This window comes from Vombatus ursinus, unplaced genomic scaffold (assembly GCF_900497805.2).
Source record: "Vombatus ursinus unplaced genomic scaffold, bare-nosed wombat genome assembly UNPS02014909.1, whole genome shotgun sequence".
Lineage (NCBI taxonomy): Eukaryota > Metazoa > Chordata > Mammalia > Diprotodontia > Vombatidae > Vombatus > Vombatus ursinus.
Window position 1 is genome coordinate 3,587,259 of NW_020954687.1, and position 22,940 is coordinate 3,610,198.

General features: G+C 37.5%; 1 protein-coding gene across 4 annotated transcripts in view; it reads right to left on the bottom strand.

Annotated features, from left to right (window-relative positions):
* Positions 1-11,465: 11,465 nt before the first annotated feature.
* Positions 11,466-22,940, bottom strand: part of NR5A2 (nuclear receptor subfamily 5 group A member 2) — a 183,533-nt gene continuing 172,058 nt past the window's right edge. For all 4 annotated transcript variants that reach the window (XM_027843497.1, XM_027843496.1, XM_027843498.1 and 1 more), the window contains one exon: positions 11,466-13,333. In XM_027843497.1, coding sequence (XP_027699298.1) covers positions 13,086-13,333 — 248 coding nt within the window. In that variant the 3' untranslated portion in view covers positions 11,466-13,085. The remainder of the gene's footprint in view (positions 13,334-22,940) is intronic.

Below are 22,940 nucleotides of genomic sequence, written 5' to 3' on the forward strand. Positions count from 1 at the left end.
TGGTTCTCCATTTCCTCATTTGTAAAATAAAGGAATTGGATCAGATGCGCCTCTGTTCTAGCACTGAAATCTATGATTGCTTGCAATATTTACACTGCCAGTACTGAGACCTAGGCGGCCAACAACTGGAAAAGTAGAATAGCTCAGTATGAACTGTTCTCTGTATGTATATGTATATTCACGCACTGGAGATGTATGCTGGTAAATGTTTTATAACTGGTTCTCAAAACAATATACCTATTATGAACTTTTAAATTCAATCTGTCATTAATATTTTCTCCATCACTTTCTTAAATCTAGAAATCAACAAAACAATAAATCAAACCTGATTTAGTTTGCTGATTTCTGAGGTATAAATTGAACGATTAGCCCTCGTGAGCTTGAGCTGGTTCAAGCATATTACTGAAAGACAGAAAAGATTTGGGTGTTATTTCTATGAGTGTCTTTGCTCTTCCATTAGTGCATATAATTGAGAGTCAACTATACTATACTAACCGTACTATTTTAACAGTTTTAAAACCCAGGAGAGGGTAATGAATCATACGATTTCAGAGTGGAAAGGAACCTCTGTAGCTGTTTAATTCAACCAATACACCTTTGAGTTATCTGCTAATATGATGAGCTTGCTATCTGTGCCCTGATCCAAGTTGTTGATAAAAAAGCTAAACTATGGGGCCAAACACAGATCTCAGGGATACTCCAGTGGAGACTTCCTTCTAAATTGACTTAAAAGGGGCAGCTAGGTGGCACAATGGATAGAGCACCAGCCCTGGAGTCAGGAGGACCTGGGTTCAAATCTGGCCTCAGACACATAACACTTACTAACTGTGTGACTCTGGGCAAGTCACTTAACCCCATTGCCTAGGCAAAAATTAAACTGAGATAGAATTATTTATTAATAACTACTCTTTTTTATCTGGTCATCCAGACAGTTCTAAAGCCATATTATATTATTGTCTGTACCACATCTCTCCATCTTTTCTATCTGAATAGACTGGGACGCTTGCATGAAATGATTTGCTAAAACTGAGGCAAACCATATCACAGAAACACAGAGTCATAGAATTTCAGAGTTGGAGGGGACATCTTTAACCATCTAGTCCAACTTATAGCTGAAAAAAAAAATGACATCTAAAAAGCAGTCATTCAGCCTTTGTGTGAAGACCCCTATTAAAGGGGAAGCCAGTGCTTCCTGAAGCAGCTCATTCCTCTTGAAGAAAACTCTAATTCTCAGGAAGTTTTTTTTTCTTACATCAAGCCAAAATTTGCCTCTTTTTAACTTTCATGCATTGTTCCTAGTTTTTCCCTCTGAGGCCAAACAGAACAAGTTTAATCTCTTTCACATGATAGTCCTTTAAAAACTTGAACTCAGTCATCATATTCCTCCTGAGTCTTCTTTCCTAAAGGTTGAATGTCCCAAGTTCCTTCAATTTTCAATATGACATGACCTTGAGACCCTTTACCATCCTGGTTGCACTGCTCTGGACTTTCTCCAGTTCACCAATGTCCTTCCTAAAAAGAAATGCCAAGAATTGGACACTATACTGCATGTGTGGTCTGACCAGAGCAGGGTAAAATACAGTTCTATCTTAACCTCATGCTTGGAAGCTCTATCTCAGTGCAAGGCAACGGCTTCTTTTATCAGTTTTATCACAGTGTAGACTCATATTCAACTAAACCTCCAGGTATTTTTTCAGACAAACTGCTTTCTAATCATGCCTTTCCTGTCTTGTACTTAACAAAGTTAATTTCTTGAATGCAAGTATAAGAATTGATAATTTCCCCCTATTAAATTTCATCTATAGCATCTCTTTGCAAACTCCTCATTTTTTTCTCTTTCTGTCTAGGTGGACTATTCAGGGCTTCTTAACCCTTTTTTTACTCATGACCCCTTTTCACATTTTGGTGGCATTCATTGACATTGCCTAGCCTGGAGAGAAGGCATGTGTGATGCAAAGTGCGCATGCTTTGTGTTCAAAACCAAGGCTACAGTGAAGTTGTGTGATGCAACATGGGCAAAAGCTGCCAGAAACAGCTTGGCTTCATTATGCATTTGATTTTGAATTAATTTTTGGTCATTGTGCATTCAGAAGCCTTTTATTGTCACCAATTTTTTTGTGACCACATATAGAGTTGCAACCCACAGTTTAAGAAGTGCTAGACTATATGATGAGGATATCCTTTTCTGCTAGAGTGTCTATTGATCTTTAATAAAATGCTTTCTATTATGCCTCTTCTCTTTGTTTCTTAGACTTCCTCATAGAAGTGTGTCTTTCAAATATATAATATTATTCCTCTTCCCTTTAATTTCCCTCCTCCCTCTTCCTTTTGCATATGGTATACCCTTCCAGAGCTATAGTCTCATGAGTTTCATCCCTCTATACTTAGGTGAAACCCATGAGGTATGAATTTGTCTCCTTGTATTAGCACCTCTAGCTTATATTGCTTGTTACTCATATTTTGTGCATTCTTTTTTAAAAAATTTACTTACCTTTTTGGTGAGACAGTTGGGGTTAAGTGACTTGCCCAGGGTCACGCAGTTAGTGTCACGTGTCTGAGACTAGATTTGAACTCGTGTCCTTCTGACTTCAAGGCCAGAGCTCTATCCACTGCACCACCTAGCTGCCCTTTGTACATTCTTATATAGCCATCTAAAGCTAGTTTTTTTTTAAACTAGTTTTTTAATTGCATTTTGTTTCATAAACTTTTGAGTTTTTCTACCTACATGGTAGCTATGTTTTATTGCAAATAGCTTGATGGATATAGATGAGCAGTTTTCTTTCTTGCCCTTCCTTTTCAGTTTTTGTTTCAAATTAGATTTGAGGCCCTAACTTACCTTTGTGACCTTATGTCCAACTTGGATCTCTGTTCATTTGCATTATGGTTAGACTCATCTATTTATTAGTTTCTCCTCCCCAACCCAGGGTCATTTGTCTCTGTGTTTTCTTGCAAGTCTTCATTAATAGAAGATCTAAGACTAGAACCTGAATCAACAGGTAGTCGAGTCAATATGCTTTGTGTTTTGGAGGATTTTTTTTCCCATGGATCGATTTTCTATATTGACATGAAATAATATATTTAGTAGGCAAACAAATTGACTGACATTTGAATGACAAAATGTATGTATGTGTTTGTCAGTGTTTTCCTTTCTACTGTGTTGCCTTTATAATTTAAAAGAAGTATTTTAATTTGTTTTACTTATACTTTGATCTCCCAATAATGGAATGTGAGGTTCTTGAGGGCAGAAATAATTTCATTTTGGTCGCTATATCATCAGTGCTTAGCATAGTAATTGGCACATAGTAGGCACTTAATAAATGTTGATTGATTGGTGGAAAAAATGTGAACTGTTCCTCAAATTGCCTATATTTCCTGAATTTTCCAACTTATTGCCTTTCTTTTGACTTTATCCTAGGTTTGATGACCTGATCTATCAGTAAGAGTGATTTACAGTACTCAGTGATTTTCTGATTGAATTGAATAACTGAGGAAAAAAAAATCTGCTTTCCTGGAGTACCTCTGGGTAGCTGTGCCTGGGGTCATTCCTAGGTATGGCCCCCCCATACCTGACCTGAACTCACATTCACTTGGCCACAATCAACTGCAGCACTTCAAGCCTGGACTATTGTAATAGCTTCCTGGTTAGTCTCCCTGCCCTGTCTCTCCTCATTCCCTTCTCTCCTACACTTAGCTACCAAAGTGATCTTCTTAAAGCTAAGGTCTGACCATGTCACACCCATATTCAGTCAACTCCAATGGTTCCCCATTTATTTAGAATCAAATATAAAACTCTTAGTTTGGCTTTTAAAGCCTTCTATAACTTTTCTCCTTCTTACTTTTCCAGCCTTTTTACTCCTCCCCCCTGTATTCTGTGATCCAATGACACTGACCTTCTTGCCACTCCTCCAACTGGAAACTCCATCTCCTGATTCCAGGCATCTTCATTGGAACTCTGTCCCTCCTCATCTTCACCTCTTAACTTTCTTGGTTTCCTTCAAGTCCCAGCTAAAATTTCACCTTTGGCAAGAAGACTTTCATGATTCCCCACAATTCTATTGCCTTCCCTCTGTTGATTATTTCCAATTTACCTTGTATTTATCTTGTTTGTATATAGTTATATGTATTTTGTCTCTCCATTAGACCACAAGACCCTTGAGGGTGGGGGCTATCTTTTGCCTCTTTTTGTATCCCTAGAACTTAGCACAGTGTACTGACACATAGTAGGTGCTTAAATAAATGTTTGTTGACTGTCTGAAATGAAATCAGCTAACCAAAGGGACTGGCAAGGGTTGTTGGAGTATGACCCCTGGTTAATGAGCAGGCTTCTGTGCAAACTCTACCTCTATCTATATCAGAAATCTAATTATGCCTCATAATTATTTCAGCAATACCACTGGGCACTGATAGTTCCTAGCTTTTCTACAGACTAAACCACAAGAAAGACTTGATGTATCCATGGATTATTAATACCTAACTTGAGGTAAAACAAATGCTTATGTGAAATAGTTAAAGTATTGCTAGAATATTTATGTTGAGTGACCAAACTACATACTTCCTGTTCAGAGTTGAGGAAAATTATTCTTTAGTATTCCAGGAAAATGTCAAGATCACTAAGTATTGTAGCATGTTGACCTGTGCTATGTGGAACAACTCTCTGTATGTTTCTAATAAAAATATACATCAGAGGTCACTTCAAACCAATGTCAAACTTAGTTAAAGGTACGAACCTCTTCAAAGTTATTGGGGATATGAACTGTAACAATAAAATGTACGTCAGTGTTAGGGATTTTTTTTTCCTTGGGTAATGGGGCTGCTGGATTTGAAAATCTATGTGGGTGTTATTCTGAATGATGGAATTCAGGTGCTTCGGTTTGTTGAATGACCTTTCATATGTGTAGCTATTTTAGAGTGGTTAGACAGCAGAAAAAGACTGGATTGGAATCCCCTCCCCCATCATTATTTCTTAATTTATAAAAGCAGTTTCATATACTCTTTCAAGTAAGAGAACTTGGCAGCAAGCGTTGAATTTGGTCTCGAGCTATTTGATCACTGTAGTACTGAGTCCGGTAGAGGAAAGTACCCGTACTGCTTCTGTAAGAAAGACCTCTACTTGAGGTTTTTTTTTTTTTCTCTACTTAAACACAAATTTGGATGCAATTTTATGAAAGACTGTAGATATACAATAAAGGAAAAGGTTTGTATTTTTTCTGGAATTTACTATAGACAAATGTTTTTTCTTCTACTCTTTACCAACACTATAGTAGTTGTGATGCAATTAGAGCTGTTAAGAAGGAATTCCAGCACCTGGAGTCAATTTCACTGGAAGATGAGGTGTCAAAGATATGACCTTTCCTGGGCACGTGATTGTTTGAGGTAATCTAGAGACAGAGGTTATGGGAGTGGTTGTCTGGGGTAGACAGTTGAGTGATGGAATACATAGAGTTCTAGGCCTGGAATACAGAAGATAAGTTCAAGTCCACCCTCAGGTATTTACTAGTGATGTCACCCTGGGCAAGTCATTTAATCTCAATCTGCCTTAGTTTCCTCATCTGTAAAATGGGGATAATAATAGTACCTACCTCCCAGGTTTTTGTTAGGGTCAAACGAAATGACAACATGTAAAATATTTTTCAGACTTTAAAAGTGCTATATAGATGCTAGTTTTTATTGTTATTAGTGTGCAATGGTGGTGGAGAGAGGGTTTGAAATTGTACTATGTTATGGAAATGCTTGTTCTATTCCATAAATTAAAAATAAAATTAAAAAAAGAAAGAAAATGGAAGGGAAGAAGTTTGCTAACTTCTTTTCTTAACCTGTGTCAGGGGGTGTAAGAGAAGGAGGAGGTGGTTTTGGAGAAGGTTTAAAGAGATGTGGTATCTTCAGGTGAAAAGCAAGTTTCAATGAGCAGCAGAAGATAGAAAGAATAAGGGAAGGAAAGATTTAGAGTCATAAATTTGAGCTGGAAGGTATCTTAGAGTCCAGAACACTAGTACAATAGTCTAGACATGAAGGAATAAGAACTTGTGCATCACCTGGCAGTATCAGAGAAGTGAGTATATACTAGAGATGTTAGCTAGATGGTGAAGTGGATAGAGCACCAGAACCAGAGTTAGGAAGCCCTTTCTTCAAATTTGCTCTCAGACGCTACTGGCTTTGTGATTCAGGGCAAGTCTCTTAACCTCTATCTGCCTAAATTTCCTCATCTGTAAAATGAAGATAAAAATGGCGCTTACCTCATAGGGTTGTTATGAAGATAAAATGAGTTAATATTTGTAAAGTATTTTCAAACCTTAAAGTGCCATATAAATATTTTTTACTACTACTACTACTACTGCTACTACTACTACCACTACTACTACTACTACTACTACTACTGCTGCTGCTGCTGCTGCTGCTGTTATGAAGGTAGAATTGACAGGATTTCACAATGATTGAATATGGAGGGCAGTGAGAAAGTGGGGAATATACCTATGTTGTGAACCTAGGTAACTGGAAAGATGATAGTGCCCTTCAGAAAAATAAGGGTATCAGGAAGAGGGGAAGGTTTGGAAGGAGTGATAATGAGATCAATTGTGGACACACTGAATTTAAGATGTCTATAAGACATCCAGTTGATATGTTCAATAGGCAGTTGGAGATGTGAAACTGGAGGTCAAAAGAGAGGTTAAGGCTGGAAAAAGAGATTTGAGAATTGTGTGATAGCATGAGTATTATATAAATATTAGGTACTATCATTAAGTATTAAAAAACTCTGTTGTGAAATAACATTTTCACACATGAGTCTGCCAATGTAGAGGATAGTATCTCACTTTGAAGATCTATTGAAATCGATGACAGAGGCCAAAAATAACCCCAGACAATTAGATGATAGTTTCTCCTTTCACAGAATCACAGTTGCAGAAATGAGAGTTGGAAAGGATCTTATCGGACATCTAATCCATCCCGTACGTCAAAGGATTTTTTTTTTCTTGGTGAGGCAATTGGGGTTAAGTGACTTGCCCAGGGTCACACAGCCAGTAAGTGTCAAGTATCTGAAGTCACAGTTTAGTCACCTGAACTCAGGTCCTATGACTCCAAGGCCAGACCTCTATCCACATCGCCACCTAGCTGCCCCCAAAGGAATTTCTACCACACATACTTGACAAGTGGCTGTTTAGCCTCCAAGGGTAGATTTCCAAGGAAGGAGAATGGAGAACCCACTACTTCTCAAGGTAACCCATTATGCTTTCAGTCAGCTCTAATTGTTAAGAAGTTTTTCCTGACATCAAGCTGAAATTATCCTCTTTGTAACTTTTACTCGTGGTTCTTGCCTTTAAAAAAAAAAGAAGCAAAATTTAGTAAATAAAGGAGTATGGCTTTCTGGGGAGAGGTGACTTCTATATATGTGTTCTAGTGAAGCTGAAATTCTTGTTTTTTGTTTTTACAGTGGGTATATACTTTCTATCCTCTAGGTTTGTCTGTGTTGTGATAAGAACTCCTTAGAGTGATTTTGGAACTTCTCATAAAAAAAGGTATTCCTCACTTCTGGGACTAATAGGTAGGAAATCTTGTGTTCTCATTCTGACTAGGTTATAGGACAACAATTACTTGGTTAAAATGCTTGTCTTTTTGGGAAAAGAATTAGTGAACCATTCTATCTCAGGGGAGGTTTGCTGAATTGTATATATGGAATCATGGCACTCCAGAATCTCAGAGTGAGAAGACAATTTCCCAACAGGTGTGTGGGCCCCTTTACAGGTGAACTTCAGGGGTGTCTCTACTCTTCCCACTGTGCTGTGTGAACTTTTGGGAGAGTGCAAGATCTTTTGTTGCTGTTTTTCTTACTATGTTATTTCATTAAATGCCTTTACTGTGACCTAATTGCATTCTTTGACTGACTGTAGAACAGTAAGCACATCAGTGGGGGCTCTTGAGTTATAATTTTAAGAAATATGGACCCACAGTTACTTTGAATGTAGGGTTGTCATCCCCTGTGTAACCCAGTCTGTACATGTGATTTTTGGGGGGGGATCCCAAAGAAGTGCTCCCCTCTTCAAGCCTTTGTTAAAGGAGTTCTGCCTCCTAAGACAGCCCATTTTATTTTTGTATAGCTCTAATTACTACACAGTTTCCCTTTTCATCAAGTCTAAATCTGTTTTTCTGCTACTCCTCCTCTTCCTTCTAGTTCTTTCCCAGGGGATTATAAAGAATAAGTCTCATCTCCTTTCCCATGACAATCCTTTAGATACTTGAAGACAGCAGCCTTAGTCCTCCATCCTCAGGTTTTTTTTTTTCTCTCCCAAACTAAACGTCCATTGTACCTTCAAATAATCCCCATTGGATACTGTTCTGAGGCAGCTCTCCATATTAATAGTCACATTTGCCTGGAGCCAATGGGAGAAAAGAGTCAAAAGATTTATAGCACATACTGCATTTATTTTCAATTATAATAAAATTCCAGTATAAATATGTGCGTATGATATATGTATATATACTATGCATTATATATACATATATATTACACACGTATATGTTGAACATGGATAAATTTAGTTTGCCCTAGTTATGTTTTCATATGGGGGTTTCACATAATCATTTCTGTATGTTCTGGAGTTTCTTTTCCTCCCCCTCCTCTCTACCTACTCCCTGCCTTCAGGCTACTGAACAACTCAGTGGAACAGAATAGAAACATGGTACAAAGAGTTTGAGTGAAAGAAGCAAAGAATCATATTTAGGCTTGATGATGTAGAGGAAAACTTGCTAATAATGAGGGACATTCCAGGTAGAATGGGTTCCCCCAGAGAATAATGAGTGCATTGCCCCATACTGGAGGTCTTAGAGGAAACACCCTCTGCCCACTTATTGGTCTTAATCAGGGATGGGTTAGACTCCATGGCCTCAGAGGTCCCTTTGAAATTAGGCTCTGTGGTTGAATCATTTTCCTTGGAAAATGACTTTAACAATTCTTAGCAATGTTGAAAACCCTGTTAGAACTCTAAGTATGGAGAACTCTAACAGCAGGACCCTGTTTCCTGTTGACTTCCTGTCCTGATGAAGTTGTGCTAGCCTAAGTGCCTGCTTAGTGTTGTTTGACCAGCAGGAAGTTTACTGTACTGTCACTCCAATAAAAGTTACTTTCAAAGGAAACTACCAGCAGCCCAGTGCTCATCTCTGTCATCTCTGGCTACCCTGATGACGACTCCTGGGACAAACTAAACGGAATGCTTTGTGGTTCTTTGATGATAGGTTACCCAAGAATAAAAAGGTTGTCACTAACAACTAAAATGGTCTGAGAAACAACTTTGTTATGTTAAAGGTCATCCAGTTTCCTCCTCAATCGTATGAGGAGGTTGAGCTAGGTGATCTCTTTAGTTCTTTCCAGCTTTAAATCCTATGGTCCTATGATATAAAGCTTAGTAAGCCAAAAGAAGGGTAGGGAGGTATAAGTGTGTGTGTGTGTGTGTGTGTGTTAGTGTGTTTCCACAGAGCAGCAAATTCTTCAGAAATCTATGTTGGGTAGGTGTTGGGTTATATGTTCATACATTTATCTCCTGAAGACCCATTTTCTCTAGTGTGTTCCCTTTAGTAGGGTGGGCAGGTGGTGTTGTCAAGAATAAAATGAAAACCCCTTGTCAAATTTTCTAAAGACCAGTTATGATCAGAAATGTGGACCCCATTGACCTCATGCCTTGTTCTATGGATGGTTGATACATTATTTGCATTGCATTGAATATTTCATTTCCAGGAGAATGTAAGCTCTTTGAGGACAACTTTGTTTTTATCTTTGAATCCCCAGCATCTAACATAATGCCTGACAAATAGTAGGTGCTTAATAAATGATTGTAGAATTGGTTTGAATATAGCTGACCAAGTTAATAGGTTTTTCTATACAAAAATAGTATTTGGAGAGGGCAATATATTTTTTCCTCTTCTTAAATCCTATTCAATTAATTTGATCTTTTAGGTGTCTAATGCAATGAAAGTTTCATAAAAACAATTTTAAAATGATCAGGCTGGGCATATCAATATTTATTGAAATACTGAAAAAAAATTCCATTGGTGTTGAGAAACTTCTGGCAAAGAACTGACATGACAATATGTATTTCACTGATACAGTAAGAGAACTCCAACAAGTAACTAACTGCACACTCTACCCAAGGCAGCTGCAGAACATCTGTAATACAAATATTCAAACATTACAGATTGTCTGTTTACAAACATAGAACAACTATGGTAAACCAGCCAAAGCCCAAACCTTTTCATTTTAGTCTGCTTTTACTAATATGTCCTGTAATTGATAAGGCAGTCATTAAGTAAATGTCTGGTTACAAAGTGGTTAACAATTAACATTGGAGAAATTGAGTTCACAAACTTTGGCAAGTTGGAGGGATTCTCAGAACCACAGACACTGACAAATTTACATTCTAGTTTATCTGCTTCTGAACTTTCTGTTCTCATCAAAATTTGACTGGTGGTTGTTGTCGCTGTTTTAACAAACCCTTCTGTCACATTCCTCTCTAGTGAGATTGTAGCGCTTTATATATAGTTAATAACACACTTATATTTGACATTTTTAAAGGTTTTAATATTCAGTGAGGAGCACTGTATTAGAAAAAATAGAATTTACAGAATGCAATGCATTTGTTTGAAATGTTAAAAAAAAAACAAAACAACTCAAAACAGAAACAATCCATAAACCCCTCACCCATGTTGTACATATATGACTGGACCCACTTTTACAGCTCAATGGTAAAACAATTGGTCTCCATATGTGACTGGGTCAACTTGGTATAACTGGAAAAAATTCATTTTTCATATGTTGGATAGCCATTTTGCTGAGCTATTTTTCTGGGGTCCTTTGAACTGTTTAGATTAGAATGAGTGGTTAAGATTGGCAGTAGAAATACAGCAAGGAGTCACAGATGTTAAACTTTGCTAAGTTTGTACCCTACTCCCAGACAAAATATTTGAGCTGAGTCATGAAGGTGATGAAATGGACAGCTTTGAAGGACTAGAGAAGCACGGACTGATGTCTTTGGTATACAATGTACAATGCTTGGAAAGGAATTTAAGGTGAAGAGCCCACCTCTCTAAGTTAAGATCACTTGAAACAGAGGATGCTACAAGTCATAAAATTTACAACAGATTTTAAATAAACTACCTTGAAGATTAGGAAGATTTACAGGCATTGAGTCAAGTGACTGATTTTCATTCATTAAGACTCTTGTATGTCCCTGAACTATATATTCTACTAACTTGAAGACATGCTACAGTAAACACATATATTTGGCTTCTTCATTCTTGGCTATATCTTATACAAAGGGGAAACTAAGGAACAATAAATTAGCATCATAATTGTCTACAGTTGAAACTATGATATACAATATAAATAAACTATTTAAAAGCCAGCAATATTTATGAGAAAAAAAATTAAGGGACTAGGAGGTTTCTTTTTTCTTTTTCTTTGTTTTTTTTTTTTTTACAGTTTCAGCAAGTGATTGTGCAGCCAATAATCTTTAAAAAATTAGAGTTTAAATGAGATTCCCTTTTGATTTTAGTGTCTCACGACATACAGTAATTAAGAACTGGTAAAAAATAATTACCAATCAGAAAGCGACATCAAGGAAACGACTGCGTTTTCGATGTGTAGTATCACGGTTCCCCCCCACAGGACCTAAAGAATGTAAACACTAGGTTTTCTTTGAATGCGAAAGTAGTAATACTTTATTTTAAACATTTCTTGATCCACACCTGCACAGTTAACTCTTGGGATAGTGAAATAAGGCAAGACTTTCATAACTGTGACTTTACATGTCATAATACTGATATCTTCATTTGGAAAGAGATTGTTTGTAATTGTCTTTCACCAATATTTGTTCTGCAGCAGACTTTGGTCTACTTAGAAATGGCAGTATCACTCTTCTTTTTGTCCTCTTTGTCCAGCTTTTAGTTACGTTCCATAGTCTTCCCCTCTCTCACCCCCACCCTCAACACATATTAAAAACAAGTCCCTTCTTTCCCACCTTTTGGCAATGTTCAATTGCTGTGAGACTAAATGATTTGATTTCCACTGGCTTTGCTTGTTAGCTTGAACAACCTAGAAATGCTCTTTGAAACCCAAGCACAGATTTTATTTTAACAATTTTTTTAATGAACTACAGACTTGATACTGAAAAGACTGATGTGCTCTAACAAGCCATTTGACACAAAAACTTTATGGATACCAGCACGTGGTGATGTCCAGATGCATCACCACTACAGCAGCAGAAATGGGTCTCCTTAAAGCTTTAGCTTTGGACCAGTTGACAAGCATGTGAAAGCATGTTTTCCTGTATCATGCTGACATAGACCAGAAGAGGGATACTGCCTCCATTTTTTTTAACAACATGTACACATGACAAAACAAACTTCAGAACATATTAAGAATGGCAAGCTAACTTATTCCTAGACTGTTCGTACTAATGGTTTGCAGGCCTGGCACGTAGGCTTTTTATGATTTGGTGGCATGGCTGATGTGTGTGTGGCCTTCCACAGGTCTTTGCTTTCCTCCTTCTTTTAAAACAGGTTTCTGCATAAAGAACACATCCATGATCACAGAAGAGAGTAGGTGTTGGGTCCTTGGAAGGTTAATACAAAGGATGCTGCCAGAAGGTGCAGCTTGCATCCTTTGGAATAGTTTTTATTCCAGCTATCTGGTGAAGGAATTCAGTGCACGCAAATCCCCCCCATTACAATAGCTTGATAGCACAGGTCAATTTGTTCCTAAATTTCTTCATTTAGTGGAGATGAGTTTAAATATACAAGAATTGTTCTGTCCTTTCCCATCTGACATGGTGATGTTGTCCACCTGCAAAGTTCATTAAGTTTCAATTGTAGTGTCTTATATTCCTTTGGGGATGTGTAGCATTTGATTCACAGTTTGCAATACAAATACCCTGATACATCACTTATTTACTATTAAGTATTTGATTATTATACCATTTTCTCAGTGTCTGAAAACCAAGTTTTTAATTAGTGTTGCTTGGAGCAGTTCAGAGTATTTCTTTTCCTTTTTTTTCAGCTTTTTTTTGAAAGCAGAAATAAGCTCTTAGGGGGTGGGGGAGAATTTATGCTCTCTTTGCATGCAGCATTTCAATGAGGAGGTTATTACATGGCACATCCCCATTCAGGTGTTTGTAGTAGAGGTATTCTTCAGCCTGCATACTGATGGCCCGAATCTCTGGTAGCCGGAGGAGAAGCTGCCCAAACTTGTCTGTCTGTTGTGGGTAGTTGCACATTGTGTAGTCCAGCAATGCAGCATTCACTTGTTCTTGAACCCCTTCCACCAGCTGGAAGTTCTCAAGGTTTTTGACATCTGGGTTGAAAAAAAAAAGAAGTCACACCATTTCAATTGCATTTTAATTCCTGTTTACCAAAGCCTTGTGTTCAATTAATGGGTGTATTTTCCTCCTGACATAAAGCATACTTTACATGCTGCTGAATATTCAGTAAATCCCACTCACCAGGCTTCTTGGGGAAAAAAGGATCACAAAAGAAGTGGAGCAGAGTATCTTGTTGAAATTCTGCATATACCTCAAATCAATTAGACACCAATGGATTTTGAGCAAGGTCAACTCTTTTCATATCTTACAAAAGGGAAAGGTTTGTGGATTCCTAAAGTAGAGAGACCATAATATATTGCCAGCAAATGAGTCCCCAGAGAAAGACCCATCTTAACCCAGTATATTACACAATTCATATAATTCTGTATTAATTTTTCTGACCCAAGGTGAAATCTGTGTCCAGGGTATGATGTAGTTAATTCTAATAAAAAGTGACAGGGTTCTTGTTTCTGTTTGACATTTTCTAAATGATTCTGAAAGCCTTTGACTTGTCTAACCCATGCTAATGAACCATCTGGTACACTCCAGTGACTGCCAACATAATCTTCCCTACGAGAAACTCTCTAAAATATATATCTTGGTGACTAATGATCTTTGCAAAATGAAAGCTTTGTCCTTTCGGCAAAATAACAGGACAGGACAGTGCCCTTTAACCTAATACTGGCTTCTCCATTTCTCTTTGAGCACCTCAGCATTCATGTAGGGAACGTGGGCCCTGGAAGTTCATTTTGCCTTAATCCAAGTGGCCATCTATAGTTGTTTTAGGGCATCTCTGCCTTAGGGGGACACTATAAATATTGAAATAAAAGAGTAAGACTAGCTCATTGAAAATTTCTTTGATGAAACACCACTTCTGTTGTTTATTTATGCAAACAGCACCCCTTGCATCCAGTGTGTACATAGTATGCAGATACATGTAGTTATACACACATGCAAATAAATCCAAACATGCATGCGTGTGAAGTAAGCAGATGCAGACCCTTTCTCCTTCCAATTACACAAAAATAAATAGGAAAGAGTTAGGGTGATCTGATCCTGAGGCAAGATCAGTGGGGCTCTTATTGAAAGCTGAAATGCACAAAATCCAATCAACTCTGTTAATGGTTGTCAAAGGAATCATTACTCTCTCATACACGATTTTGCATTATATACCATTAAATTCATGTCTGTGTATGTATATGTGTGCATTTAGTTTTCTCTGTATCCATACACAACAGGGTTGGTTTACAGTTGCTGGAGAAATGTGTCTAGAATGATTTGGGTGTTTACATTTTTAGCTATAATTTTGCATCAATGTGCCCTCCATCCCCTTTCTTCAACTCTCCACCTCAAATTAAAAACAGTGAGGGAATTTAGTAGTAAGGTAAATAAACATAAGTAATGTGAGATGCAGAGTTGATGTTTATTTCAAAGCCAGGATGGTAGGATCAAATATGTTGTCTAAGTGGAATAATGAGATCCTCAAATAATCACTGACACAGAGTCCACTATTGCGACGGCTGCACCTCAGTATGGTATTTAAACTCCACAGACAAGTATCAGAGTGCATTGTCAGGATAAAACCACTGTATTAAATCATCAGATAAGATATGTGAATGGGTTTTGCAGACCTTAAAGTGGACCATAAATATGTTATTCCTACTCATTCTACTTTCAGTTTATCCAGATACACAAAAGTCACTCCTTACTCTAGAATGCAATTCTCCAGAAGTAGAGACATAAAACAGTATTTATAATTCTTCAAAATGCCAGGAAGCCTGAAGAATTCTCACACCTACATCCCTTACTAGAGACAAATGCACATAATTGTACTCAGCTAACTCCAGCAGATCAAAAAAGATATTTTCAAGATTCAGATGCCTTTCTGATTATGAATGATTCCCTATACTATTCTTTTTCTTTCAATTAAATATTTTCTTCTTGATTATATATGAATCCTCAATTCAACACATAATATGAAATTTGTGTACAGTTTTTTAAAGACATATTTCATTCTTCATTAATTGCAAAATGAAACCTCTCATGCATTCTAGAATTAATCATCTTACATTTGGTTCCTCTGTGCAGGCAAGGCTGTAAAGATTTAATTTTTCTAAGTATGAGTGTTTTCAAAGACACACCGAAGGTATACTTGGCTAGCTACTGTCAAATGTAAGTGATAAAGGAAAAAAAATCCTTGTTAGTATATTGCTGCTCTCAGTATAATATAAATGGCTCTCCTTGGGCTCTTGACGCTAATATTACAAGCAGGTTCTGTAATGCTTATCAAGTCTTGCTTTGCTGATCACTGATACAGGACAGTCACATGACACGAGAGTAGAAGGTGTAAATGTGATTTTGAAATCCTGAAATTTCCAGCTGAAGTTCTGATTCCCTTCTCAGAAAAATTCTTTGCTCTACTCTTCACCCATCCTACAGGAGACAGGATTTGACTAACTTTTAAGAACCGTCTGTGGGAGGATATAAAAGAAGACAAGTAACATCAAATGCTACAGTGACTTTGAAATGAGTTACTTTTAACGATAAAGTGAAATAATGGTTTATGTTACAATGAAAGAAGTTCTCACAGGCAAGACAGAGAACAATGGTCAAATGGGTGACTTGGGAGGGTGTCGGAATTTGTTCAGTGGAACATGTGAGATAAATGAATAGTGGCCTATTTAAAAGTGAGCATTTGAAACATGTTTTCTTTGACAAATGTAACTCTGAGAATCAGTTGTGCATTTGGGGGAGGGGGGACAGGTTTCATGCCAAACTTAAATTCACACAAAAGAAAACAAAAGGACCCCACTAGTACATAAACCCTAGGTTTAGAAAATTATTTACTAATAGGCATTTGAAAAACCTATTTTTAAATTTTTGTTTGAACATCAGCTGACAAGCTGATCAGGTCTGGTAATTTTACTTCCAAAGCCTGAGAAAGTATTCAATTTCTCCTTCTTTTGCAATCAATGAGCACTTTTTAAGTGTCTAATATTTGTCAGGTACTTTACTTTCACATCATTACTCGAAGAGAAACATGCAATTTCTGTCCACTGAAATTCTCTTCATTTCAATTTCCACTGAAATCCTTTGGACCTGAGCTCATGCACAACTGCGTGTCTTCACTCCTAGGCAGTTGCCATGGCTTTTCTGTTACCGATAATAAGAATCATGGAACTAACTGTACCATACAGGCATGTTGACTGAATGTACTCTTTGGTTGTTTCTTTCTATGTCTCCACAGGCTAAGGGAGTTGGGATTTGAAGCATCCATCCCAACGTTCAAGCAATCAGGGAAAAGAGAAAAAAAACGGCTTGCTCTTGATTCTGAAGATTATTTGATTACAAGAATTAAATTTGTTGGATAACTACTTTCTTCCTAACTTTATCTGGATAGAAATAAGCTCATGCTACACTCAATTAAATGTCTGGAACAGTTCTTGTATCATTTGGGAAGAAGAGAAATATGACTATTCCTATCTTGTAAGAATAAGATGTAAAAAATTTTCAATTAGGGCTTCTTGGAAAATTCTGTATTTTACATAATAGATTCATTCCTGAAAAGTTGCTTATAAATCAAAATTTTATAAAACAGACTTAAAATGCAATGGGGCAATCTACTCTACTGATGTCCTCCTTCAAGGCCTCATCTTGGGTTTGAGGTGGCTCTGTGTTCTCAAGAGTGATGCACAAGTGTCTATCAATCAATCAATCAATTATTCAATCAATTGCTATGTAACATGTTGGGCACCTGAGACACAAAGACAAAAATCTAACAGTTCCTGCCCTCAAAGAACTCACAGTGAATAAGGGGGAATAACACATACACAAATAAGCAAAATAAATATAACTAGGTTCTGATTAGTGCTAATAACTAAAGGTACATTATTTAAATTTCCATGATATGGTTCCATTATTTACCATAATTATTTACAAAATATATTTATTTACGAAAATTATTTGCTGTTATTTACCAAATGTATTTATCAGATTTTACATAATTATAACTTTGGGAATTTGAATTCATAATACCATTTCATGGGATTCATTATTCTCACTAATCAGTGCCTGGCTGTACATATTGCTAAGTAACTTTTAGGAGAGGGCATTAACAGCTATGGGATTAGGAAAAATCTCAGGTAGGATGTGACATTTGAGTTAAATTTTGAAGGAAAGTAGGGATTAATTTGAAGAGGTGAGAAGTAAGAGCAGTGTATTCCAGACTTGGAGGAAAACCTTTGCAAAGGCACAGAGATGGGAAATGGTATGCTGTGATATGTGAGGAACAAGCAAGAAAGTCAGTTTGACTCAACCTGAAGGTTATCTGAAGGGGAGGAATGTATAATAAAGGCAGCTGGGTGGTGCAGTGGATAGAGTGCTGGGCCTGAAAGTCAGGAAAACATCTTCCTGAGTTCAAATTTGACCTTAGACACTAGCTGTATGACTTTTGGCAAGTCATTTAACCCTGTTTGCCTCAGTTTCCTCATTTGTAAAATGAGCTGGAGAAGGTAATGGCAAACCACTCCAGTATCTCTGCTAATAAAACCCCAAATGGGATTACAAAGAGTCAAAAGTGACTGAAAAACAACCGAAAATGTATGATAAAGCTGGAAAGGAAAGTTGGAGCCAAATGATAAAGAATTTTCAATGCCAAATAGAAGACCTTGTCTTTGATTCATAGGGAGCTATTACAGTTTATTGAGCAGAGAAGCAACATGGAAGAGTTTTGAGTGGTGAACTGTATATTTATTGCCCCGGTTTTGTTGTTGTTCTGTTGTTTCATTTGGGTCCGATCCTTTGTGACCCATTCTTTTTTGGGTTTTCTTGGCAGAAATACTGGAGTGATTTGCCATTTCCTTCTCCAGCTCATTTTATAGATGAGGAAACTGAGGCAAATAGGGTTAAGTGACTTGCCCAGGGTCACACAGCTAGTAAGTACTTGAGGCCGGATTTGAACTCAGGCACTCCTGACTCCAGGCCCTATACTCTACCCACTGTGCCACCTAGTTAGCTGCCCTTGCCCAAATTAGTCTAGATAAAATCAGAGGTACTTACCAGCAGACTGACTACAGACTGATTAATTGTTTTGGCTGTGGCAACTCTAAAACTTCATCCAGTAATAAATAGAATGACTGTGATTTGTGTTGGTGGAAGGCATACCCACACTAACAAAGGAACAAATCATGGACGTTTTGAAGAAAGGGACTCCTGTTAGTCAAAGGAATCCCCAAAGTAAATGCTTTTGCATGATGAATCATCTCTGTTTACCTGTTTCAAAGAAGTGGATTTTTTTTTTTTGCACATAAGTTTTGAGTAAAGTGCTGTATGTGCACTAACATGCACACTGACAATTTCAAGTGGTTCCAAAATCACCTGGAAATTACCCAATTCAGATTCTTTGGGGTGGATCAGTGTAGAATGGCAGCTTGTGTTGGAAAAATTTTGACTTTCAACTCTCATCTAGATGGCACGTAAAACCTTAAAAATATGAGGAACAAAGTGCTGCCCCACAGATAGCGTCTCTAGTAAGGTGGTTTTGAATTTAGTTTTTTTTTTTTTAGCTTTCACTTCATCTCCCCTAGAATCTAACAACTCTAAGCCTGCATGCTTTGGAATTATTATTAACATACAAATCACAATAATATTGCACTTACATAACGTTTGCAAAGCAACACATATTATCTCATTTGTAACTCACAATAACCATGGGAGATAGGTGCTGTTTTATTTCCATTTAACAAAAGGGAAACTGAGGTGGAAAGAGATGAGATGACTTGCCCAGGATTACATCAGTGAGTATCTGAGTCAGGATTTCAACCCAGATTTCCCCCTCTCTAGAACTGCTAACAGGACAAGATTGGATGTACCCCCTTTTGTAGAAGTTGAAAATGCTAATGATTCCCTTTAAATTGTCCATATTCCAAATCAAGTCCCTGTGGCATTAACCTTTTAATGGTTTCTGAGATCCTTAGGAACCATAACTAATCTAGAAAAGGATTCCAGCAGGAGGAGAAATTCTCAGAGGAACTGACAATGGATTGTTTGAGAAAACAAAAGCATAAATTCTGGAAAAATAATTATATTGTGGTGATTCCTTAGAAAAATAAATTTAAGGGCTGATGAGCAGTCAGTGTACAGTTTCCATTTGATACTGCGGTGTATCACATCTGGCTTGGGGAATGAGACTCATGATCACGAGAAGCAGTGATTTATTGATTTTTGCAGGACCCAAATCCTCCCAAGCCTGCATGGAAGTTTTTTTTTTTTTCCCTTTCTGCAGCATCACAAATTCTCTTGCACTTAGGGCTTTGCACATTCTTTTGAATTTTATGTATGCTCTATTTAATACAAATTGAAAGCATAGATTGTTGAACTATAACATTACACATTCGAAGTTATAAAGGTTAGAAATTGTCCGTAAGTAGAAATAGGCACCCACACACCAATCTCTACAACCTTTAAATTTTGATGACTAGAAAGAGCATTTTGTGTTGCTACTCTAGGTAACAATTCCTTATCATCTATTCTACTTTATTCACTCAGGGACTAATTACCAACTTTTTACATGAAACAGCCTTACTATGAGCTCACAGTGGGGCACGCAGATTTTTCCATCCTTATTGGAGAGTAAACCCTTAGGTCTTCTTGAATATATTACATGTTTTACAAGGCATTGTACTAGCTCTTCTGCCATGCATGGAATTTATGTTCTCTCTGAAGATGAAGACACTTTTTTTTTGGCTCCAGAGGGGTCAGTAGCAGCATTTTTCTTGCTGGCACAGCCTGTAAATATGCCCATTCAATGCACTTTTTTTTCAGGGTTGGAACCTCCGTATTGAAACAAGGACCTCTAGACTGAAACTTCTCAGAGTCTCAGCTGAAAAAGACAGATGCATAATTCATTTAAACATATATGTGTGTGTATACATACATACGTATATGCATATACACAAATTTTCCAAAAGTGTAATATTTTGCTTTGCCCATCTAAAAAGTGTATGTCATAGAATCATAAGATATCAAGTTTCAAAGGAACTTTCAGAGGCAATCTCATCCAACCTGTACAAACAGAAATCTCTACTTATCGTTTACAAATAGTCAGTCTCCATTTTGAAGACTTCCAGGTAAGAGGAGTCCATTGCCCCCCAAGACAGCCCAATTCTTTTGGACAACTATAATTGTTAGAACTCCCCCCTTCCCCCCCCCCCACCAGCCCCTGACATTGAGAAGAAATCTGTCTCTCTGCAATCACTGCTTCTTGTTTTACCATGTGGGGCCAAGCAAAAGAAGTCTAATCCCATTTCCTCTTGACCGCCCTTGAGATACTTGAAGATAGCTATCCAGTCTTCTCTCATCCTGATGAAACCTCACTGGTTCATCATGATTTATAGTCCTCTCATCACCCTGGTCATCCTCCTCTGGGGATGCCCTAGTTTTTCGACTTTTTCAATCTTCTTCCAATAAGGAGGTCAGCAATGAATATAATGTCCTCAGTATGGTGCCACCATGGTAGAGTATGGTAGGACCAGTCAACAAGCATTTATTAAGCACCTACTACAGGCAAGGTATTGTGCTAAATGTTGGGGATACAAACGAAGGCAGAAGACAGTCTCTGCTCTCACAGTCTAATGGAGAAGACAATATGCAAACAATTACATACAAACAAGATCATAGAGGATAAAATGGAATTAATCCACAGAAAGAAAACACTAGAATTAAAGACCATTACCTCTCTTATTCTGGATATTACTTATCTGTGAATACAGTCCAAGGTTGTGTTGAAAATAAGCTCTATAATGTATAAAGACAGTGAAGCTTTTTTTTTCTTCCTGAGACTTTCAGAAGAATAAGATATGACAAATAATAATTTGTCCCTAGAGAAGGCTCACTGATTTGACAACTCCTAAAGTGGGAGAGAAATGCCATGACGTTGCTGTAAGGACCTGGATTCTAATGTTAAAGAGTGGTTGTTCTGAATAAATTACGTAAATACTTTCCAGGGAAGTAATTTTTCCATTCTTTTTTTGTATGTGTGTGTGTGTGTGTGTGTGTGTGTGTTTGCTGAGTAATGTTAGTTCTATACTCTTGAAGTGTTGTTCTCTTTTCTTCTTTTTTTGGGGGGGGGAGTGGTGTATTGAAATGTGATTTCATTGACATAGGGAACTCCTAGCATGGAAGTTTGTCTATCTCTCTACCAATTCTGATTTCAGAAATTTATATGTAACTTATTATTTTATTTGCCTGAGGGCACTAAGAGGTTAGATGATTTGCCTAGGATCACACAATGAGAGTGTGGTGCAGTAGATAGAGCACTGGATTTGGAATCAGGAAGACTAATCTTCCTGAGTTCAAATCTGGCCTCAGATCTTTATTAGCTATGTGACCCTGGATAAGTCACTTAACCCCATTTGCCTCAGTTTCTTCATATGTAAAATGAGCCAGAGAAGGCAATGGTGAATTACTCCACTATCTTTGCCAAGAACACCCAAATGAGGTCACAAAGAGTTGGACATGACTGAAACAATTGGATAAAAATAGCAACAACAATAGAATAAGTATGTGTCTGAGGTAAGGCTTGAATCCAGGTTTTTCTGAGTTCAAGGTTATCTCTCTATTCACTTCACTGTTCTTCCCTTGCTATTGTCGCTCCATATATCTATTTCCAATCAAATAGAAGTAATTTCAGATAGTCTTTAATGATTAGGCCAAAGCACATACATGTGCTTACATACATGGCTTATTCCTTCATTTCATAACAAAGCTACACACTCAGAGCTTCAAATATACATGTATAATGTCCTTTGGATTAAAAATTCTGCTGTAGGGGCAGCTAGGTGGCTCAGTGGATAGAGCACCAGCCCTGAAGTCAGGAGGACCTGAGTTCAAATCCAGCCTCAGACCAAACACTTGACATTTACTAGCTGTGTAACCCTGGGCAAGTCACTTAACCCCATTGCCTAAAAAGGAAAACAAAAAGCAAAAAAACAAAAACAAAAATTCTAATGTAAATCATTTGTGTGTAACCTATCATCCAGTTCTTCCAAGTGCACTGTCAGTAAATCCCAAACCCAACAAGACAAAGTAGCCCCTGGCAAGAGCAATGTGTGTAATTGACCTTTTGCTCTATGTGCTATATTCCTTCCACGCTGATTGCTTGGCCAACCAACCTTCTGTTAATGACTTGGCTAGGCTGGTGTTCAGGTGGTAGCCCCGCACTCTGTCACTGGGCTCTTGCTTGCAGCTTTCCTTTCTTGGTAGGATCTTACAGAGCCCTACTTCGGCTGTCATAGCCTTCAAAAACCCAGGGTCACTTCCATGATACAGTAAAGAATCAGAGAAATGATATGATCATCAAATGGAGAAAATTCACAGAATGTTAGAGTTGGAAGTGATCGAGAAAGTCAATTCCCTCATTTGACAGGGGAGGAGGCTGAAGTTGTGGGTGGGTTAGTTTCTTACCTAATGTTACAGTTAGTGGCAGAACTGGGATCAGAACGCTAGTCTTCTATTTCTCAGGCTAATGACTTTTCCATTCAACCACTGTGCTTTTTTTTTTTTTTTTTTTTTTTTTTTTTTTTTTTTTTTTATTTTTATTTT